Genomic DNA, 21,676 nt, shown 5'->3' with positions numbered 1-21,676 from the left:
TTGGTGCTTATTGGCCTAAGCATTTTACATGAATAAATCCCCATTGCAACCTATCACTTAGGGTCAATTATCCCCATTTTACAACTGTGCAAATTGAAGAGATTAAATTACCTTTTAATAGAGATGGAAAATGATAGTCAGGATTTGAACACATACAGTTTGGCTTTGGAACCTGTGCATTTAAGAGTACCTCTCTAAGTCATCTGGAAGGTTTCTGAAACCAGTAGTGGGAGACAACCCCTTGAGATTCTGATGCAGCAGGTCAGTGGGGGTAGAGCCAAGGATTTGCATTTCTAACAGTTTTCTAGGTGTGGCTGATGCTGCTGCACCAGGGGCCATACTTTGGGAACCACTAGCCTACACTATCCTCCCCCCTCTCCCCCATCAGTGCTGGACTAGCCTGAATGTACTCTATCCCTTCCTGTTTTTCCTAGGCTTTCCCAATATCCCTTCCCATTATCCCTTCTCAGCTTGCAAATACATTGCCAGTCCTCATCTCCACACTCAATACTCGCTGTTTTTCAACCACAATCAACCTAATAATGTGTGTGAAATGAGTGAACCTTTCCCTTCTCAACGTTCTTAAGGGAACTACTTCCCACAACTGTCTCTTCCTCTTCTTTAGCTTTGGCCAGCCTCTCTCAGGCTGCCCACATCATCTAAGATCTGCTGTGAGCCCAGAGTGGGGAAATCAGTCCTGCTCAAAGGCATTGCAGACGAGATTTTTACCACCAGTGTGGACTCATTCATTCAGACAAGCAAGGAATCCCCGAGGGCCTTCTGTGTGCCAGGCCCTCTGCAGGGTTCAGAGGAGAAATATGGGGTCTTTAGTTGGCAGTGAGGTAGGTGGGTGGTGGCAGATACTTCTAAAAGTTATTCAACTAAATAATGATCTTAAGGAAAATCACAGGGAGATCTGGCTGTGCTAGTGTGAGGTGAACCAATCACACCATGCCTATGAGAAACTGAGATAATCAACATGCGTTAAGTTTGTGGTCATTGGGGATCCCTGGGTGGCTCAGCGGTTTAGAGCCTGCCTTTGGCCCAGGGTGTGATCCTGGAATCCTGGAATCCTGGGATTGAGTCCCACGTTGGGCTCCCCGCATGGAGCCTACTTCTCCCTCTGCCTGTGTCTCTGCCTCTTTCTCTCCGTGTCTCTTGTGAATAAATAAATAAAATCTTAAAAAAAAAAAAAAAGTTTGTGGTCATTTATTACATAGCCACAGATTATACAATCTCCTTAACAGGCAATTTGCCTATACTTATCTAAGTTACAAGAGCATATACTCTTTGGTTTACATATTCTATTTTCAAGACTTTATCCCTTGGACCTGCACCATCCCATATTGTGGCTATTTAAATTTAAATAAATTTAAAAACAAATCTAAAGAGTCAGTTCCTCTGGCTCCCTAGCCATTATTTCCAGAGCTCAATAGCCACACGTAGCAGGTATGTATTTAACATAGCAAATCTAGAACATCTCTACAGCCACAAAAAGTTCTGTGGACAGTGCTGCTACAGACCTACTCACACATATGGCACACGAGCGATTGTGAGCTTTAAATTCTTTAAAGCTATTTCAGGCCTAACTCTTAGAACTGCACCAAATTTTTGGACACTTTGTAAATTCCAGATACAAATCCTTTATCAGAAATATGTATCGCAAATATTTTTTTCCCAGTCTGTGGGTTGCCTATCCATCTTCTTAGCTGTGTCTTTTTTTTAATGCCACATTTAAAATAACAGCAAAACATCAAGCAACAACAAAATTCCCAAGCATCCACAACATGAAGACAAACCTTGCCAACTGGTTGATGAGATTAAAAAAATAGAAAAAGCATATCCTGATTTGGTAAGCCTAGGCAGAGACTCTCGCTTTCATCTGGAATCATTTATCTTTCTAAGGAAGATTTCTCAACTAGGAGTTCCATCAAAAATAAGTAACAAGGGATCCCTGGGTGGCGCAGCGGTTTGGCGCCTGCCTTTGGCCCAGGGCGCGATCCTGGAGACCCGGGATCGAATCCCACATCAGGCTCCCGGTGCATGGAGCCTGCTTCTCCCTCTGCCTGTGTCTCTGCCTCCCTTTCTCTCTGTGTGTGACTATCATAAATAAATAAAAATTAAAAAAAAAATAAGTAACAAAATAAATATTGGGAAATTGGAAAATGTGAATATGGGTTGTATATTAAAAATAGTATCCTATCAGTATTAAACTTCATTTTTTAAAAAACTTCTTATTTTGATAATTGTTCAGTTGTCATTTAAGAAAATACCTTTGTTGGGTGCCTGAGTGGCTCAGTTGGTTAAGCATCTGCCTTTGGCTCAGGTCATGATCCCTGGGTCCTGGGATTGAGCCATCCCAACCCCCCATCCGGAATCAGGCTCTGCTCTGTGGGGAGTCTGCTTCTCCTCTCCCTCTGCCTGCTGCTCCCCCAAAGTTCATTGCATTATTCCTGCACCTTTCTCCAAGTTAAATTTTTTTTTAAGTTTAAGAAAGTGAGTATCAAAATAAACTAAAGAACATATTCCCAATTGGCCATATCACAAAAATGTGAACTAAGATTTTAAAAATAATGAAATAGGGACGCCTGGGTGCTTAGTGGTTGAGTGTCTGCCTTTGGCTTAGGTCATGATCCTGGGCTCCTGGGATGGTATCTCATATCAGGATCTTTTATGGAGCCTGATTCTCCCTCTGCCTGTGTCTCTGCCTCTCTCTCTCTCTCTCTCTCTCTCTGTCTCTCATGAATAAAAAAAATCTTTAAAAAAATAATGAAATATTTTCAATCACATTCCTCTCACAAAAATATTTTATTGATAATATCTTTATTGGGGGCATCTGGCTGGCTCAGTCAGTGTAGCATGCACTCTTAATTGTGGAGTTGTAGATTCAAGCCCTCTGTTAGATGTGGAAATTACTTAAAAATAAAATCTTTAAAATAATAATATCTGTTGTTAGCACAATAAAGTTTTTACATTATTAAGAAATCAGAAAAAATACTATTTTATATCTAGGTCTTTCTTTTTGTAAGTTCATATTTTGAAATAATTTTAGACTTACAGAGAAGTTGCAAAAATAGTTTAAAGAACTCCCAGAGACCTCTTTCATCAGATTCCCCAATTTTATCACATTTGCTTTATTGTTCCATTTCTCTTTATATATATATATACACATACACACATATGGCTGGCTTTTATATATATTGTACATACATATGCTCTTTTTCCAGAAATATTGGAGAGTGAGTTGTAGACATGATGTTCCTATACTTCTAACTGTATCAGAGTGTATTTCCTAAGAATAAAGACATTACTTACAAAACCATAGTACAGGGATCCCTAGGTGGCGCAGCGGTTTGGCGCCTGCCTTCAGCCTAGGGCGTGATCCTGGAGACCCGGGATCGAATCCCACATCGGGCTCCCAGTACATGGAGCCTGCTTCTCCCTCTGCCTCTCTCTCTCTCTCTCTCTCTCTGTGACTATCATAAATAAATAAAAAATTATTAAAAAAAAACCATAGTACAAATATCAAAAGGAAGGTGACATTGATACAATGCTATTATCTAATCTATAGGCTTTCATATTTTAGCAATTGTTTCCATAATCTTTAATTGTCATTATTTTTTAAGATTTTTATTTATTTACTCATGAGAGAAAGGCAGAGACACAGGCAGAGGGAGAAGCAGGCTCCCTGCAAGGAGCCTGATGTGAGATTCGATCCCAGGACTCTGGGATCACGACCTGAGCCAGAGGCAGATGCTCAACCACTGAGCCACCCCAGCATCCCGGGGGAGGCCATACTTTTTAATCCTTGTTTGTGTATCCCACCTCACTGATAAGGACACTTAGGCCCAGAGAAGTTATATAGCTTGTCCGTAGTCACACAGCTGGAAAGCAGCAGAACTGGTATCTCAGGTCAGGCCTCTTGGCTTCAGTCTACTTTACCTTCCTGCCTTGCGAGATTGTAGCTATAGAACAAAGACCTGGCCTGCTTCAAGGACAAAGATGATCGATTCTAGCTAACGGTCCTTTGAAACCCAATCCCTTAAGGAACTGGTAGAGTAAATAGCAGGAGCTCATAAACTCTGGGTTATTGTTCTCATCAGCAATTTAGAATCATCCACAAGAAGTGCTGACGTGCTGGCTGAGTCTTCCACATCCAACCCCAGGAGCTATGTCTCCTTGGAGCTGGGCTGGGCTAGAAGGCTCTCCTAATACACAGCCTTAAGTCAGTTGAGTTACCTTTGGACTTGGGGGTGGGCAGCTTCCAGGCAGAGGCAAAGACTTTGAAGTGATTGGCAAATTGAGTTTATATTTAAAGGGAAAGGGGGAAGAAAGACTTTTGTACTGAATGTGAAGTATTGGGACTTGCCAGCTTTCATTTCTAGACATGCTTTCTTTGGGGTTACAAGCTTCCCCCAGGTCCTGCCTCTGACAGTGGAGATCAGAATGAATTTTGAGGCTCTTTTTTTTTTTTTTTTTTTTTTTTTTAATTTTGAGCTCTGAGGGATCCCTGGGTGGCGCAGCAGTTTAGCGCCTGACTTTGGCCCAGGGCGCGATCCTGAGACCGGGGATTGAATCCCACGTCGGGCTCCCGGTGCATGGAGCCTGCTTCTCCCTCTGCCTGTGTCTCTGCCTCTCTCTCTCTCTTTCTCTCTCTCTCTCTGTGTGACTATCATAAATAAATAAAAATTAAAATAAATAAATAAATAAAATTTGAGCTTTGAGAAGCAGATGGAATTCTTTGCTCCCAGCAAATTTACATTGCACAGCAATGATCTTAATCATGGATAACATTAGTTGCAGGTTGACTCCCTTCCAAGCACTGGGACTTCCCAAGGTGAAGTTCTTTCCATGAATTATCCCACTTCATGAAAAAGGCTTGATGGCAGATCACGCTTACTGAGTACTTACTGTGCCAAGTGCTTGCAGGGACTATCTCACAACCTGTATGAAGTAGGCACTATTGTCATGTTTCTCATTTCAAAGATGGATAAACTGAGGTACAGTGAAGTTAGGTCATTTTGCTCAAAGTCATACATAGGAAGCAGCAAAATCAAATCCAGGCATTCTGGCTCTGGAGTCTGGCCTTGTAGAGGAGCTAAGAGAGATTGAGGGGCTCGTCCAACTCATGGGGCCATGTAATGCAGTACCAGGGACTTGAACCCAGGTGTACTGTCTGCAGTCATTTCTGTTCCAATGTGCCATGTTTCTTGGGGCCTTACATGTTGGTTTCTCATGCACCATACTCTTATCTACCAAGCACTAGACACCTGGTCTGGAGAACAAGGGCTATAACTGTCATCCATCTGGCTCACACACCTTCACTGGTTCCTCTGTGCTCACAGGGTCAAATCCAGACTCTTGGCTTGACTTCCAAGGTCCTCAGAGACTGGGCTGATCTCCCATCATCTCATTCTCACCTCACCTTGTGCATTCATCTCTCTAACTAGATGAACTACTTGTTACTTCTCATCCATCCTTAGTACAGGGGGCAGACCTGGCACTTGGAGCTACATATAGTCCCTAGACGTGTTTCTCTGGCAAACATAGTACTTCATGTTATATTTAGTATCAGTACGGGATCATGGTTTCTTTGACTCCCATTAAAATATTATAATTCATTACTATCATTACTTATTTTGATGTTCAAACTGTCCCAGATTTGGCCAGTGGGAACCCCTCCAATTTGGCTTTTGAGTCCTTTTGATATGTCCCATCATTCTTTTGGCATATCCTCACTTTCTGGCTCAATAAAATGGTCCAGGCTCATGTTGGAATTTTCCTGCCTCAGTCCTGAAAAATCAGTCATTTCTCCAAGAAGCCTTGATTATTTTTAGTGGAAGATGGCATTTAGAAAGCAAGATCTGGGTGCTAGGTGCTTATCATTGCAAGGATGTTGTTTCTTGTAGGCTCTCTCAGCAGACAGAACTAGGAAGTATAATTACACATGGAATTTATTATTGGGAAAGTTCGCCTAAAAATCTGGACTTCCCTCTTTAGAAGTCTGAATATCTAATCTGATCAGCAGGGAAATTGGCAATAATCAGCTGGAGCACAGTAGAGATTCAATAGTGTCCTCTCTAAAATTTGTATTGAATGCCTATTGTGAGCCAGGTAATATGCTAAATAACATTACTACTTATAAAATGATAGTCAAATCTGTGTTGGAGGCAAGACCTCAGGGAAATTACAGGAGACAGGGAGCACATTTGATGGGTTTCTAAACTTGAGTATGACAGTTATCGTGGGAATAGAGACAAGGAGTTAGACTCGAGGGCTAAGTCTATGTAAAATCAAATTGATGATGGAACTTGGTAACATGTTTTATAACTGAATGTGGGACACAAAAAGCAGTTTTAAAATGTGGTTAAATTTTCTAACCAGAGCAAATAGATAAATGATGTCGACATAAACCAAGATAGGAAATACAGAAAAAAGAATAAAGAAGAAGGAAAGAAAGAAAAAAAGAAAGAAAAGAAAGAAAGAAAGAAAGAAAGAAAGAAAGAAAGAAAGAAAGAAAGAAAGAAAGAAAAGAAAGAAAGAAAGAAAAAAGAAAGAAAGAAACTAACCTCTTAGGTTGGGAATAATATAAATCTGGTTTTGGCTTTTTTTTTAATAAGATTGTTATGTAAAAAATAAAAGAATATGTAAAATATTCAAGCAAGTTATGAATCATAAGGAAATGAATACTTGTGACCTCACTACACAAAGACTGTTATTTCTAACACTGATGTTACCTGTAACATGCTTCTTTCCAATCCCATCCCACTATCCAGAATCCTTCCCTTCCCTTCTTCCCTTCCCTTCCCTTCATAGTTCTACCACTTGTGGATATATTCTCATATAATAAAATCCTTAATTTTTATATAGCATGAAAAACACTACTACTAATATCTGGTACCATATGAGAATGTAGTACTCTAGTACCTAGCTATGTCAATTTTATATGTTTGTAGGCAATTGAGTTTTAATTTCTGGTCCTTGCCTTTTTTTTTTTTTTTTAAGATTTTTTATTCATGGGAGACAGAGAGAGAGGCGGAAACACAGGCAGAGGGAGAAGCAGACTCCCTGTGGGGAGCCCGATGTGGGACTCGATGCCAGGACCAAGGATCACAACCTGAACCAAAGGCAGACATACAACCACTGAGCTACCCAGGTGCCCCTGATCCTTGCTTTTGATTGCTTTCTTCCATCTAGCTGCAAGGAAAGCTGGACATCCTCACAGGTTCAGCTCACTCAAAGCCCAGCTCAAATGCCTCCACCTCGAGGCTGCCTCCAGTTTACCCTTGGCAGTCACTTCTCTGTTCTCTAAGCTCTACACCCTTCTCCTAACATTTACCACCTTCTATCCTGAATTATAGGTTTTTAGTTCATCTACTCTTATTCTCCTTCTGATAAGAAGACTATACACTCCTTGAGGGTAGGGGCTATGTCCATCTTGCTCATCATATGTCCCTTAAATGTTAACATCAAACCTGGTATTCAGTGATAATTTCCATCAGAAACAAGTACTGTTGAACCTCCTACTTCATGTGGGGTAGTGTATATATGGCAGATAATGCTGATATAATTGTAAGCAAAACATACAGTTATGTCCTTATGGAGCTTATTGACTGTTGGGGGGAAAATATATTAATAAAAATCAAATTATGGGCAGCTCCAGTGGCTTAGTGGTTTGGTGCCGCCTTCAGCCCAGGACGCAATCCTGGAGACCCAGGATCGAGTCCCACATCGGGCTCCCTGCGTGGAGCCTGCTTCTCCCTCTGCCTGTGTCTCTGCCTCTCTCTCTCTTTCTCTCTCTCTGTGTCTGTGTCTCTAATAAATAAATAAGAAAAAATCTTTTAAAAATCACATTATATATATTAATGGGCTGACTTAAAAAACAAATGATCTATATTTGCATTATTGCCCCCTGTTGACTTTATACATAAACACATACCTTTGCTTTTTTGTCTTATTTTTATTTTTTGAAGATTTTATTTATTCATTTGTGTGTCTGTGTGTGTGTGTGTGTGAGAGAGAGAGAGAGAGAGAGAGAGAGAGAGAACAGGGGGAGAGGGAAGAGGGAGAAAACAGACTCCCCAATGAGCTCGAGGATGATGTGGGGCTCAATTCCAGGACCCAGAGATCATGACCTGAGCTGAAGGCAAATGCTTAACCATCTGAGCCACCCAGAAGCCCCCATATACACATACTTTTAGAAAATATATATTATTGTTTTGTTTTTCATTTCAGAGGATGTCTTTCTTTTTTCATTCCACGATATATCTTGCAGGATTAAGTAGGTTTATATCATCTTTTTTAAGTGATATATCATAGTTATTAGTATGGACACTTCATTTCCCTATTGTTGGACATTTAGAATGTTTTTGGTTTTCACTTTTGCATTATAAACAAGGATGCAACAGGTTTGTGTGTACTGATGCTTATTTATCTAATAGATTCCAAGACATTAAATTCCTAGGTTATAGGATTGCTTTCTTTTTTCATTTTTTGTTCTAAACACATCCATATCATTGGAATTCATGTATTATTTTTGTAATAAAAAAAGTAAAAAATAGAAAGAAGTAGGTAGATTTTTGTGTTGTTGGCTCTTAGGAAGTAGAGGTGCCTAATCATTGTCACATGACTATTATATAATCTGCTAATCATTATGTAATGAAATCTGAAAAGGATGCTTCTATAATTCCACATCATCAAGCAGAGAAATCTCAGGCCTTCAACTCTGCCTAAAAGATGAGAAACATGGCTCTGTTCAAAGACTTTGAGCCCTCTCTGATATAAAATGTCACTATACCTCAATGACCAGGGTTTCCTACTAGTAAAGCCTCCCTAAAAATCTATTTCCCTTTTGGCTGCCACGGAACCACAGAGCTGTAAGGGCCTTCTTAACAGTCTCATGCTGTTTTGTGACAGTTTCCAAAGGACAGTTTTGAGTTGTTGCAAAGGCAGAGAGTTCTGTTGGACAGTTTTTCTCAGCTGAAATTCCTATAAACACCAATAATTTGCAGATGATTAAGAGAGGAGCTTAAGCCTGAGCTGATAAAGGATGAAGCACACAAAGATCTTGAGTACTGCTCAGATAGCAACAGATACAGTAGTCACTGCTGTTCGAATAGCAGGTTGCTGGTTCTCCAAATGCTTCCCTGTGAATTGTCACTGACTCCTCTGAGACAAGACCCACTGGCTTTAGCTGGGGACACAAAGGCTAAGAGAGAGAATCCTGCAATCAAGGAACATCTGTGGGGCACATCCTGATCAGACATGTGTAGAGCTCAGGGGAAACACAGATAACATAGATGAGTAAGGAGTTCAGGTCTTGTGGGGGTATCAGGCTTAAAATGAATGAATGAATGAATACATATATATTTATATATATATATATTCATATATTATTTGAATGGGAATGGGTCGGGAGCCATATATATATATAGAGAGAGAGAGAGAAAGGAAGAGATGAGGGGAAGAACATTTACAGTGAGGGAACAGCATTTACAGGCACAGAAGCAAGAAGGGTAGAAGAGCACGTTGGAGGAAGAGGCCATGGCATGGAGTGGGCTCTGAGTTTTTTTAAACTAAAGATTTTTTTTTAAAGATTTTATTTATTTGATAGACACCAAGCATACTTGAGTTGGGGGAGAGGCAGAAGGAGAGGGAGGAAGCATATTCCTCCCTGAGCAGGGAGCCAGATGCAGGTCTAGTTCCGAGAACTCCAGGATCATATGATCTGAGCCGAAGGCAGACAACTGAGCCACCCAGGCGCCCCAACTAAAGATCTTATTTAGAGAGAGAGAGATAGAGCGCAAGAGCAGGGCAGAGGGAGAGGGAGAGGGAGAGGGAGAAGAGAGATAGAGAGAGAGAGAGAATCCCAAACTCCAGGTTGAGCATGAAGCCCCATGCAGGGCTTGATCTCACAACCCTGAGATGACAACCTGAGGTGAAATCAAGAGTTCTGCGCTTAACTGACAGAGCCACCCAGGGACCCCACTCTGAGTCTTCAAGTGTCTAGGGTAAGTTAGAGAGAGAGAATGATGATCCAATCGCAAATATGTTGGACAAGGTCTTGTGTATGTTAGGCACTTTGCAATCAGTAAGGATTCAGTGAGTGGTGACCCACAAAAGCTGAGTCCTCGGTGAGCTCACGGTTTGGTGGGAGTACATAGACAAATCCATGAGTCGAAGCCACCATGACTGATGCCAGTGTAAACCATTCAGGTACTCCAGATGTCTGGTGAAAAGTCACAGAGCAAGGAGGCTATATTTTGGCTTGGTCTTCCTCGACGCTGGCTTCCACTTAGGGACATCGAGGGCAGAGAGAGGTCGTTTCCTTGGACTTCACCCGGTTTTAAAAACAAAACATACCTAGATCTTTACTATATGCCAATTATTGTAATAATTATTGTAATAAGCTTTCCCCATGTGTTAACTCACTTGATTCTCACAGGGGTCCCAGCAGGCGGTATTATTAGTATTCCACTTTACAAGTGAAAAAGCTGAGGCTCTGAAAGGTTAGGTAACTTGCCCAGGATCACGCTGCCAGTAAAGCGGCAACAGCAAAGCTGGGAGCCCCGTTCTTAACGCTAGCCAGTGACATCAACAGTCCCCTCAAGGCTAGATTCCATCTATGATGCTGGGGTTCTCGTTTGCTCTCTTTATTATTTTTTTAAGATTTTATTTATTTATTCATGAGAGACACAGAGAAGGGGAGAGATAGAGAGACAGGCTCCATGCAGGGAGCCCGACGTGGGACTCGATCCCGGGTCTCCAGGATCAGGCCCTGGGCTGAAGGCGGCGCTAAACCGGTGAGCCACCCGGGCTGCCCTCGTTTGCTCTCTTTAAGCCTCCGTATTTGCATCTGTAAAATGGGGCGAGGGCTCCAACTGTTAGCTCCTGCTCAGGTGCAGCCTGGAGCGCCACTCGCGGGCGGTGGACAAGGGACAAGTCCGGGGAGGCGGGGGCCGGGGATCACCCGGTCTGCGCTCGCAGCTCCCAGCCTCCACCGCCCGGCTCCAGACCCGTTCCCATGGCAACCCGGCCAGCCACCATCCTGGGGCCGGCGTGCGTCACGTCCGGCCCGTTTGTTTCCGGGTCTAGCGTCAGCCGCGGCGGCGGCCCTCCAAGCCCCAGGGCCGGAGCCCGCGACTCCTCGGCTCCTTCTTCTGCCTCCCGCTTCTCCCTCAGCCTCCCGTAACGATCGGCCTCTCCCCGGCCCAACGCGCAGCCGCGGCCCTGCCTCCCTTTGGGCCCGCCCCCTAAGACGTCACTTCCTGGCCGAGTGTTTCCGGGTCGCCGCTTGTCCCGGGGTACTGGCTTCGGTCCCCTGCAGCCGGCCGGAGCGACGAGAGCCCAGCCGGGCCCGGCTCCGGCGGCGGCCGCGGCTCCTTGTGGATTTCCTCGGCCGGGGCGTCCTCGGCGGCAGCGCCGGGGTGAGTGCGGGGCGGCCGCGGGCCAACACGGCCTCCGGCGCCTCTCAGGGCGCAGGGGGCGCCGACTCGGCGGGGCTCGGCGGACCCGGGAGCGGGGGGTCCCCTCGCAGCCCGCGGGGGCGACGGGTGGCCCCGCCTTTCCGGCATCCGGAGGGCCCAGCTGGTCCCCGGGATCCCCGCTCCCCCGAGGGCTGCCTCGCAGACTCCTGGGGCCGGCATGGGTGGCCCGGGGCAGCTCGGGAGGAACACCCCCTCTTCGGCGACGAACCAGGCAGTTGGCCACCCCGAGCCCCCCGTGAGACCGTTACCGCGCAGCGGGCTCCAGCCCCGTCTCGGGCCCCAGACCCGGGTCTGTGCTCGCTGTGTGACCTTGGACAAGTCATTTCATCTTCTGAGCGTCGTTTGGCCTAATTTGTTAAATGGGCGTGAACGTGCCTGCCGGGGCCGTGGTGGGGGCGAGATGAGAGGATGCTGGTGAAGCGCGGCCTCCGGCATACAGCAGGCGTCCAATAAATGAGAGCTGCTGTCCGCTCACTCACAGACCCGGAAAGGGCCAGAGTTTGGGACCGGAGTATTTTTCACGACCGGATAGACTCTCAGAGGCTGTAGGAATTACCAGGTGGGGTATAAGAGCAGCCTCCAGCTTCGGTCTCCGGCAGGGAGGGGGAGCTGCTCCCTTCAGAGCCCCTCTGAGACGCAGCTGCCCGTGGGGAAGGCCGTGTTCAGCAGCGCTGAGGTTACGTTCAGAGGTGTGCAAGGCCTCTTTCTCTCTCTCTGAATTTCCCTGGAGTCTGATTGGGGTCTGGGGGACCCTCAGGTGTTTCACAGCCAGTGCAAGGTGCCTCCGCTGTGTCTTAGGAACCTCGGCTTTGGAATGAGTGCAAAGGAGTGGCGGTTCGGAGGTGGAGGGGGTTGAACTGCTGGCTCTCCTCTGGCCGCTGTTTGGAGGCCGAGGGAACTCTGAACTGGCTGGAGCCCGACCAGAGATCTGTAAACCTGTGGACTGGGGCGATGCTGGGACCAAAATAGCTTCTGCCTGTGCAGGGAGGGGGCGCCTCCAAATGCTGCCTGGGGAGTGTTTCTGCTTGAATGGGCCAGCTGAGGTAAAGCCAAGCTAATGCTTTGCTACCTCCAAATCATTTCAGCTCCTTTCAGTGGGGTTTTAAACAGGTACAGCTTTCCTTTGGATGCTTAAAAAAATAATCATCGGAAAACTAATAATCCTTAAAAAGCTACCACCTCCCTGACTGTGTATGTACTTGTACTGTCTCTCTCTTCATTGACTTGTTTTTCAAAGGGAGTCCAGATTGTGGGCGCAGGGAGTGCTGACCAGGCCTGTTGGCTCTGGGCACCCGCCTGATGCTGTTAGGGATGTTCACAGTGCCATTTTTTTTCCCCCACCAGACTGGCACGTCATGGTGTTCCAATCTTTGGGTTGCTTAGAGAAATTAACGGCTTCTGTCATTGCGCTGTCTAGTCTCCTGTAACCACGCTGTTTTTGCAGAGAGCGTGTTTTTTGTTGTTCTTGCAGAGTGCTGGGAATAAATTGCTGGCTCTGTGCTCAGAAAAGACACCAGCTATGGCCAGCTACAATGCAGCCTGTATTCTCAGAAAATGTATTCAGGAGGGATGATGTCAGCTGCTTCACCACTGGCCGGTGTCTGGCCAGCCTCTTCCCTTGGCCCTTGAGCTTACATCATAAAGAGATTTGTGGCTCTTCTAGCCCCGTTCTGTGTGGGAAGATGTGAATTTTGCTACTATAGGAATTTTTAGAACTCAACTCCGCTCTCCCTGCCATAGGACGTTCTAACTTAGCCCTTTCAAGTAGAGCTGTCCAGCAGATGCCACAGGACACCTTTTGCCTAGAAGCACCCCAACTCAGACTTTGAGTCAGGGTTTTGGCATTGGTCCTAGGTTTGGACTTCAGATTCCCTTTTTCCTGTAACTTAGGACAAGTGCTTTGGCCTCGCTGAGCCTCAGTTTCCTCTTTAACCTTGGGCTGTCCTGTGAGTTTCGTTGATTTTTATCAAGCCCTTAGCAGAGGACCCTCATGTACTAATCCCTTGGTGAATGGTAGATTATAAGAATAAATGAGTAAGATAAACGGGGAAAAAAACCCAGGCCTCAGGGCCTGCCAGCTGAAGTTCAAATTACAGCTCTGACCGTTGGAAGCTTCTCTGGATTCATGGCCGAACTTTGGTTTCCTTCGAGCATTGTTGTGAGGATTAAATGGGATGATGCAATTAAAGTGGAAGGCCCTGTGCTTAGTGCGTAGTAGGACCTCAGTAATCAGTCATTTCCCTCTCCTTCCTTAATTCTCTCATAGTGTTCATTTCCTTTCACTTTTCTGTTCACCTACTTATATTGGTTCAAGATTCATCATAGATTGGTTTCCTATCCTTGACTTCAGGATTTAGAACACCAGTTGGGCAATTCGGATTCCTTTTCCTTGTTTATTGTGTGCCAGCAACAAACAAGGGTGTGGACTGTGGTGTGATTACAGAGCAGCAGACGCTGAGCTTGAGGGTGGCTGACTTTGTTAAAAAAAAAAAAAAATCAGCCTCTATAAGCTCAAAGCTGACTTCCTTGGAGAAAGATCACAGCGGTACTTAGGAGGATTGATGTCCCTCTGTTTAAATTCTTCTCAGGTGTATCAAAAAATAGTCCCTGGGATGGACGTTTCTCTTAGATGAATAAAAAATGGTAAATACTTACAGGTTTTTATTAGCAAGGACTGACGTCTTTCAGGTTGCAGTGCAAACTTTGATAAGAAGTTCTTTCAGCTAGACTTGAGGGCAGGGCTGTGGCTTTCCAACTGCTCCCCACTACCCACCCTACATCCCCCCCACTGCACCCATCCTAGGGCCTGGCACCAGAAAGGAGCTGCATAAAATACTTGTTGAACTCAGGAATTGTGGGGGTATGGGGCGGAACACAGGTGCCACAGAAGGTCAGGCTTGGAATCTTGGGTTCACTAACTCTGGCAGCTTACAGCATGTCATATCATGGAGCCTCTGTCCCTTCTCTCTCCAGCTGATCTCCCGGGATTCTTGGAGAGCTCAGTGAGAAACTGAAGGAGTGGCATCGTGAATGCACCATTCATTTCACCTGTTTTCTCAAACACCTGCCGTGTGCCAGGCTGTGTGTTAGGCACCACGGAACAAAACAGATATGGTCTTTGCCTTTGTGGAGCTTCCTGGGTAATAGGGGGCACAAAGAGAGGAAGTTAGTAAATGAATAAATAAAAGTGATAACGTCAGAGGGTGATGATCCCAGGATAACGGGATAACGAGGGACTGGGAAGGTGGGAGTTAGAGCTGGGGTTGTCACTGAGGCCTCTGAGGGGTGACATTTGAGCTAAGGCCTGAGTAATGAGAGTGAGCCAGTTATGGGAAGGATCAGAGAAGGAACAGGCAAAAGGAACAACATGGGCAAAGGTCCTGAGACAGGACTGAGCTTGGTGTGTTTGAGGAACAGACAGAAGGGTCCCTGTGAGCAGAAAGGAAGGAAGAGGGAAGGGGAAGACGGCCATGAGCTGGGTAGACCGTATGAAGCCTTTGACCTTTGGTCAGAAGGTGGGATTTTATCCTAATGGACTTAGGTTTGCCCCCTGTGCCCCTCACGTGTATTTGTTCCTGAATAATTGGGCTCCCTTGGCAGGGCAGTGGGTAGGAGAAGGTGGCCTCTCTGTCCCCAGTTCTCTCGCACATCTCACCCCTCACCTCATAGTTAAGATACTCAGGAGTCTCCCCAAAAACCAGAGAACCCAGGCGAGTGGCTCAAGATGTAGATGATTTTATTCAGCTCCTGATTGCCACTGGATTCATAGGCCTTTAGCACTTCCTGAGCTGAAGCCAGTTGTGCTAAAGGCTGGCACAGGCCTGTCCCATCCCTGCAGCTTCCTTCTCGGTCCCTTGCTATGTGCACAGCCAGCAGCAGCCTCCTTCACTTAGACAGCAGATGTCTAGGAGGCACGTACCCCATGTCTGGCTCTGTGCTTGGGTTACCTTAATGAGTAATTCAGTTGGGATCGCTGTGCCCATGGAGCTTGGCGAGGGTGAAGATGCTCATCCACCACCTGGGTGGACATACTTGCCCGCTGTGATCTTACCTCTTTGAGAATGCTTGGCGTTGTGGCAGGGGAATGGCACCTTCAGAGAGCAGGAGTAGCTGCTCATGTGTATCAAAGGCTTATTTCCAGCCAGCCCTCTGTGAAGAGCTCTCTGTACTGATTGCACATAACCCTTCCACCAATTCTGGACTCTAAGTACTATTGTCAACCCCCATTTTTGGATGAGAACACTGAGGCCCACAGAGGCTGAGTAGTTCACCCAGGTAGCCTCGAGAAGCAGACCCAAGATTCACACCCAGACAGTCTGGCTTGGGGATCTGTTCGTAACCCCTGTGCTGTGCTGTCCTCCTGGCCCTGGCAATACCCTCGATGAATCCAGATTGCTCCTGGCATTGTGGCACCAAAAATATTGCTTGCTCTGTGCATGTTCTACTAACTGGGGGCCAAGCAGACAGCAAGAATGTACAAATTTGGTGTACCCCAGCTCAGAATGTCTTGTCCTCTTCCAGTGGGACTGTGAACCTCTCCTAAGGTAGAGGGGAATACAGGCTGTCAGAGCCTGGGAAAATGTTCTCCAGGGGTCAGCAGCCAGCATGATCTCTCTTTAAAGTGGCAGATAAGATCATGTCCCTCTCCCCCTTGCTTTGAACTCTTCAGGTGCTTCATGTGCCTCCTTGAATAAAATGTACAGTTGGGGCACAGGATCCTGTCCTGATGGTGCCTGCAGCTTCATCTCTGGTCACTCCCTTCCCTTCCCCTTGCTGCCTCAGCCGCATTGGCCCTTTTTCTGTTCATAGGCCAAGCTCCTTCCTGCCTCAGGAAAGCAGGGCGTGGTGGTTAAGGGCGTAGACTTTGGAACCAGGCTGCCAGGGCTCTCAGCTCTGCCTCTTCGTGGTTCTGTAACCCTGGACACTTGTAACATTTCTGTGTCTTCATTTTTACATCTGTAAAATGGGGATCCTATCTCCTAGCGTTGTTTGAGAAGACGAAATGCATTCACATGCATCAGTGCCCGGTGCGTAGTAAGAGTGATAGTGTTAGCTCTGGGCCTTCCTCCCTGGCGACACTGCTGCTGTTACATTCTCCGCCCACCTCTTTGCTTGGCAAACTCTTCATGCTTCAAGCCTAACTGTCACTGCCTGGGGTGGGGATGGGGGTGGACTTTTAAAAACTTCTCCTCCCCACAAAACCAGGTTAGGTGCTTCTAATCATATCTTTATCTGAGTTCAACAAAGTCCAGGACCTGTTTGTCTTGTTTCCACTACAACTTTGCACATAGTCTGCGTTCAGTCAGTGTGTTAGCAGAATGGATGAGCAGAAAGGGGCCTAGGGCTGGCGATGCCCGGTGTGGCTCAGGCCAGGTCGGTCTGGTTTTGTCTCAGCAGCCACAAGCTGGTATATGGACCATTTCAGGAATGAAATGATGTGCTTTTTTTCTTCCCCTTCCAGAGCACGCCCCTCTACTCCAGGTGGGCAGCATGTCTGTGCTTTTAGCAATGGCCCTGCCTCGAACCCAGAAACCATGGAGGAGATAAGGTAGCCCTGCCCTGTCCCTGAATCAGATGGGGAAGCCCAGTTCGATGGATACAAAATATAAGGATGACTTATTTCGGAAGTACGTGCAGTTCCATGAGGGCAGAGTGGACACCACCCCCAGCAAGCAGCGGCCTGGCAGTGATGAGTACCTTCGGGTGGCAGCCTCGACCCTACTCAGTCTACACAAGGTGGATCCCTTTTATCGATTCCGGCTGATCCAGTTCTATGAAGTGGTGGAGAGTTCCCTGCGCTCACTCAGCTCTTCCAGCCTGCGGGCTTTGCACTGCGCCTTCAGTGTGCTGGAAACGATGGGCGTCAACCTCTTCCTCTACCCCTGGAAGAAGGAATTCAGAAGCATCAAGGTAAGGTCTAAGGAAGGGCCGTCCACACCGGTCTCCCTGGTTCACCTCCTGGTCCAACCTGAGAGGGCTTGTGCCAATTGCATGCCTCCTCTGCCCGCAGACCCTCCTGTCTTCCCCACTGCCTTTGATGTAACAACTAGAAGTACCCCCCTCCCTGAGGCTCCCTACCTTGCTGTCTGACAAGTGTCATCTCTTTACTGGGTCCCTGCCCCTGGCAGCTCCCACCTGAAGTTGTGAGGTTGGAAAGGTAGGCAGCTCCCTGGTTATGCAGGGCTTTGAAGCCCAGGGCAAAGGGCTTGAATCTGCCCTAAGTAGGCTGAGAAGCAAGGCAGGTCAGGGTCAGGTTTCCATTTGGAAAGCATCCCTCTGGCTGTTGTATGGGAAATAGCCTAGGGGGGCGGCGAGAACAGTTAGGAAGCTGCCGTGGATGTTGGAGTACTCTGAGAGCAGGTTTGGACTAAGTAGTAGCAGACAGGAGGGTGGAGGATGGATTTAAGAGAGAAAGAAAATTCTGAATCATTCTGAAGGCAGTGGTGGCTCAGGAGAGTTTCCACAAAGCCAGTCTGTTATTCTTCAGAACTTCGCAGAGATGCCAGAGAGGAATATTCTTGCTCATTGGGCATTCTTCCCCCACTCTGATCCCTTCTCTTCTTGTGCGTTTGCCCTGTTTCCTCCTCCTGTGGAGCAGAGCCGCTGAGCCCCATATGGGAAGCTGGTGGCTTTGTGCCCTCAGCTCAGGGCAGGAGTGCCGTGCGGCTCCCCTCGCCATGTGCTAGTAGCCTCCGCCTGCTGCAGCGAGGAGCTGCTGAGATCCTTCCTCCCCTCCTTGTGCTCCCGTTCCGCCCTGGGCATACTGGGCACTGAAGCCAGCTCCCTGTGTGTCTCAGCAAATCGTGCCTCTCTTTTTCTGCCCCCTCCCTTCTCCTAGACCTACACGGGCCCCTTCGTTTATTATGTCAAGTCGTCGTTACTGGAAGAGGACATCCGAGCCATCCTGCATTACATGGGCTACGTGCCTGAGTTAGGGACTGCGTATAAACTCAAAGAGCTTGTAGAGACCCTCCAGGTGAAGATGGTTTCCTTTGAGCTCTTTCTGGCCAAGGTGGAGTGTGAGCAGATGCTGGAAATCCACTCACAAGTCAAGGACAAGGGCTACTCCGAGCTGGACGTGGTGAGCGAGCGCAAGAGCAGTGCGGAGGATGTGCGTGGCTGCTCTGAGGCCCTGCGGCGGCGGGCTGAGGGCCGGGATCACCTGACGGCCTCCATGGCCCGTGTGGCACTCCAGAAGTCTGCCAGCGAGCGGGCAGCCAAGGACTACTACAAGCCTCGGGTGACCAAGCCCTCGAGGTCAGTAGATGCCTATGACAGCTACTGGGAGAGCCGGAAGCCACCCCTGAAGGCCTCGTTGAGCCTGCGGAAGGAGCCCATGGCACCAGACTTGGAAGATGACCTCAAGGATGAGATCATCCGCCCATCCCCCTCGCTCCTGACCATATCTAGCTCCCCCCACGGAAGCCCGGATGACCAGCCATCCCCCTCCCCCAACAACGGCCTCGGCCTCCTGCGTGGCACGTACTTCTCCGCTCAGGAAGACGTGGATCTGTACACAGACTCAGAGCCTAGGGCCACATACCGGAGGCAGGATGCCCTGAGGCCAGACGTGTGGTTGGTCAGGAATGACGCCCACCCCCTCTACCACAAGCGCTCACCCCCCGCCAAAGAGTCCTCCCTGTCCAAGTGCCAAAACTGCGGGCTGTCCTGCAGCTCCTCCCTCTGCCAGCGCTGTGACAGCCTGCTTGCCTGTCCCCCAGCCTCCAAGCCAGGCGCTTTCCCTGGCAAGTCCTCTGCCCATGACAGCCTGGCCCACGGGTCGTCTCTGCGGGAGAAGTATGCAGGCCAGACTCAGGGCCTCGAGCGGCTGCCGCACCTCCACCCCAAATCCAAGCCCTCCACCACAGCCACCTCCCGCTGTGGCTTCTGTAACCGCCCGGGTGCCACCAACACCTGCACCCAGTGTTCAAAAGTCTCCTGCGACGGCTGTCTCAGCGCCTACCATTACGACCCCTGCTGCAAAAAGAATGAGCTGCACAAGTTCATGCCCAACAACCAGCTGAACTACAAGTCCACCCAGCTCTCCCATCTCGTGTATAGATAGACTGGACCTGGCATCCCCTGCTCCAAGGGCTACAGCACTGACTTTCTGGTTCCCCCCCTGGGAAGTAGTGTTGATGTGTTGATCTCAGAAGCCGAGACCTGCATTTGACTATGTAGGTGTCAGGGGATCGTGGGGTTGGCCGCACCATGTGGGAGTTCCCATGGTGACCCAGATACTTCAACTGATGGCTGCTTTGTCGCCTGACAAGGGAGAGGGTGGCACTTCCGTTCAGATTCATTTTGCTAATCTCTCCACTCCCTATTCCGTTGTTTTGTTTTCGAGGAGGATTTCTGAGACTCTTGCCACACCCACCTCTTCCACTGCAAAGCCAACTTGGACTGGGAAGGGCCCTCCAAATGCCCACCTGGAGCGCCGAGCTAGAGGCCTGTTGGCTTGTGAAATGAGCCCTCCTGCCACACCGGGCCTCTTCCAATGGCTCATCCTTTGGCCGCCCCCTTCCCAAATACAAGGATCTCCCACCTGGAACCCCCCCCCCCCCAACGCTGACTTCCACCTAAGTCTCAAGGGTGGACTGTGTCCAGTATTCACTGAATGGCATCCTGTTGCCAGCACAGCTCAGTGCAGCCCGTGGTGTTCGTGCACTTTGCTCCAGCGCATCGAAGTGTGGACCTTCCACAGCGGGATAGACTTTTCCCCTTTCTGTTGTTTGCACATGCCCCTCTTACTGTACTGTAAATAGATATTTTTGAGATTTATTTTTAAATAAATATTCAACTTGCCGTGTGTTTCAAAGTGGTTAAAACATTAATTATGTAGCTATTTATACAAATGACCTGGGTCCTTTAGTCTTCCAAGGGAGGGTCTCATGCCCTTCCATGTATCCTACACACACCACAGCCCGAGGGTAGGGCGGAGAGTGCGGGGGCCGAGGAGGAACAGACAATGCCCCTGAGCTGATGGAGAGCCACTGTCTTCCCTACAATAAATCTCTATATACCTACCTCCAGTGTACACTTAGGGGGCTAGTGCGGGCCAGGAGGTCTGTGTGCCTGCGGACTGTGATGACCTGGTGACCTTCAGGATCCTCACTCTGCAGATCTACAGCCTGGTCTTTGCCACTTGCTGCGTGTGAACCTTGCACTCCAAATGTCTCCAGTCTTGTTTCGGAAGGAAAATCCTATGGGATTCCCCTGCCTCCTCCCCTGCCCCCAATCTCAGCCCTCTTCGCCTGTTTCCAGGACTCCTCTGCAACATCAGTGATCTTTTTGCACTAACGTGGGCCCAAGTCAGCGTGTGCCCATCAGACAGATGTCTCCTGAGATACTCAGCTGAGCCTCAGTGCTTCCAAACCTGAGGGCCCCTTAAACTCCTCATGTGAATGACTGTCCCCTGGATTTTGCTTTTGGGGTGCAGAGCAGGAGTGGGGCAAGAATTCGAAAAAAGAACCGCTTCCTTGTGAACTACTATATTTTAGCCATAAGTGTTTGTGATGTACAGAGTATTATAGGAATTTACATGCAGTGGGTTTTCTGGTAGAAGGAGGTATTCAGCTCTTGAACAAATTTAAATCTGGCTGAATCCTGAGGCCACTGTGAATTTGCTCATGTTCTTCCAACTCAATTGAGTGATTTTAAGGTTTTCCAAATCTATGGCTCTTTTTTATATGTCTGGTAGAGCACATGTAGATATTCAATGTGTATGTACAGCTGACTTTCAACCACCTTTATTACTAAGACCAGCCCGTTCTGGGGTCATCATCTTTGACGTTCTTCTTTCCACATTTCCGAAGTGTCGATGCCTGTTTTACTCCCGAGAGCTCTAGTTTTCTAGTTTTCCATTTCCAGATCGCTCCAGCTCTACAGGAACTCTTAACAAACCGTGATGCCCGGTAACTTGTACGGTGGGCAGAAGCAGGAGTGCCCACCTTGTCCTGGGAGAGAAAGTCCGGCACGCGTGTGTCATCACGGATACTGTGTTCACAGACTGGAATAGAAAATGCTCTGACCCTGTCTTTGGTGTGTACCTTATTGTATGAGGTTGCTGTGATTGAGCTGGATAAATATATACTAATTTAAAAAGGCAGATGTTTTGCATTTGATTTCTACCAAGAATTGAAATGTTGAGAGATGATTTAAAAAATAATAAAGCGTCTTCCATTATTAAA

The 21,676-nt window shown here is 47.5% G+C and overlaps 1 protein-coding gene across 1 annotated transcript; it reads left to right on the top strand.

Moving 5' to 3' along the window:
• The first annotated feature begins 11,128 nt into the window (after nucleotides 1-11,128).
• On the top strand, nucleotides 11,129-21,676 carry SPATA2 (spermatogenesis associated 2). The gene is made up of 3 exons (XM_077873536.1): nucleotides 11,129-11,426; nucleotides 16,948-17,396; nucleotides 18,325-21,676. Exons 2-3 carry the CDS (start codon nucleotides 17,061-17,063, stop codon nucleotides 19,549-19,551), a joined length of 1,563 nt encoding a protein of 520 aa, XP_077729662.1. The 5' UTR covers nucleotides 11,129-11,426; nucleotides 16,948-17,060; the 3' UTR covers nucleotides 19,552-21,676.

Source organism: Canis aureus, chromosome 26 (genome assembly GCF_053574225.1).
Source record: "Canis aureus isolate CA01 chromosome 26, VMU_Caureus_v.1.0, whole genome shotgun sequence".
NCBI lineage: Eukaryota > Metazoa > Chordata > Mammalia > Carnivora > Canidae > Canis > Canis aureus.
Note: the sequence above shows the minus strand (reverse complement) of the source record. Positions and strands in the feature narration are given on the sequence as shown.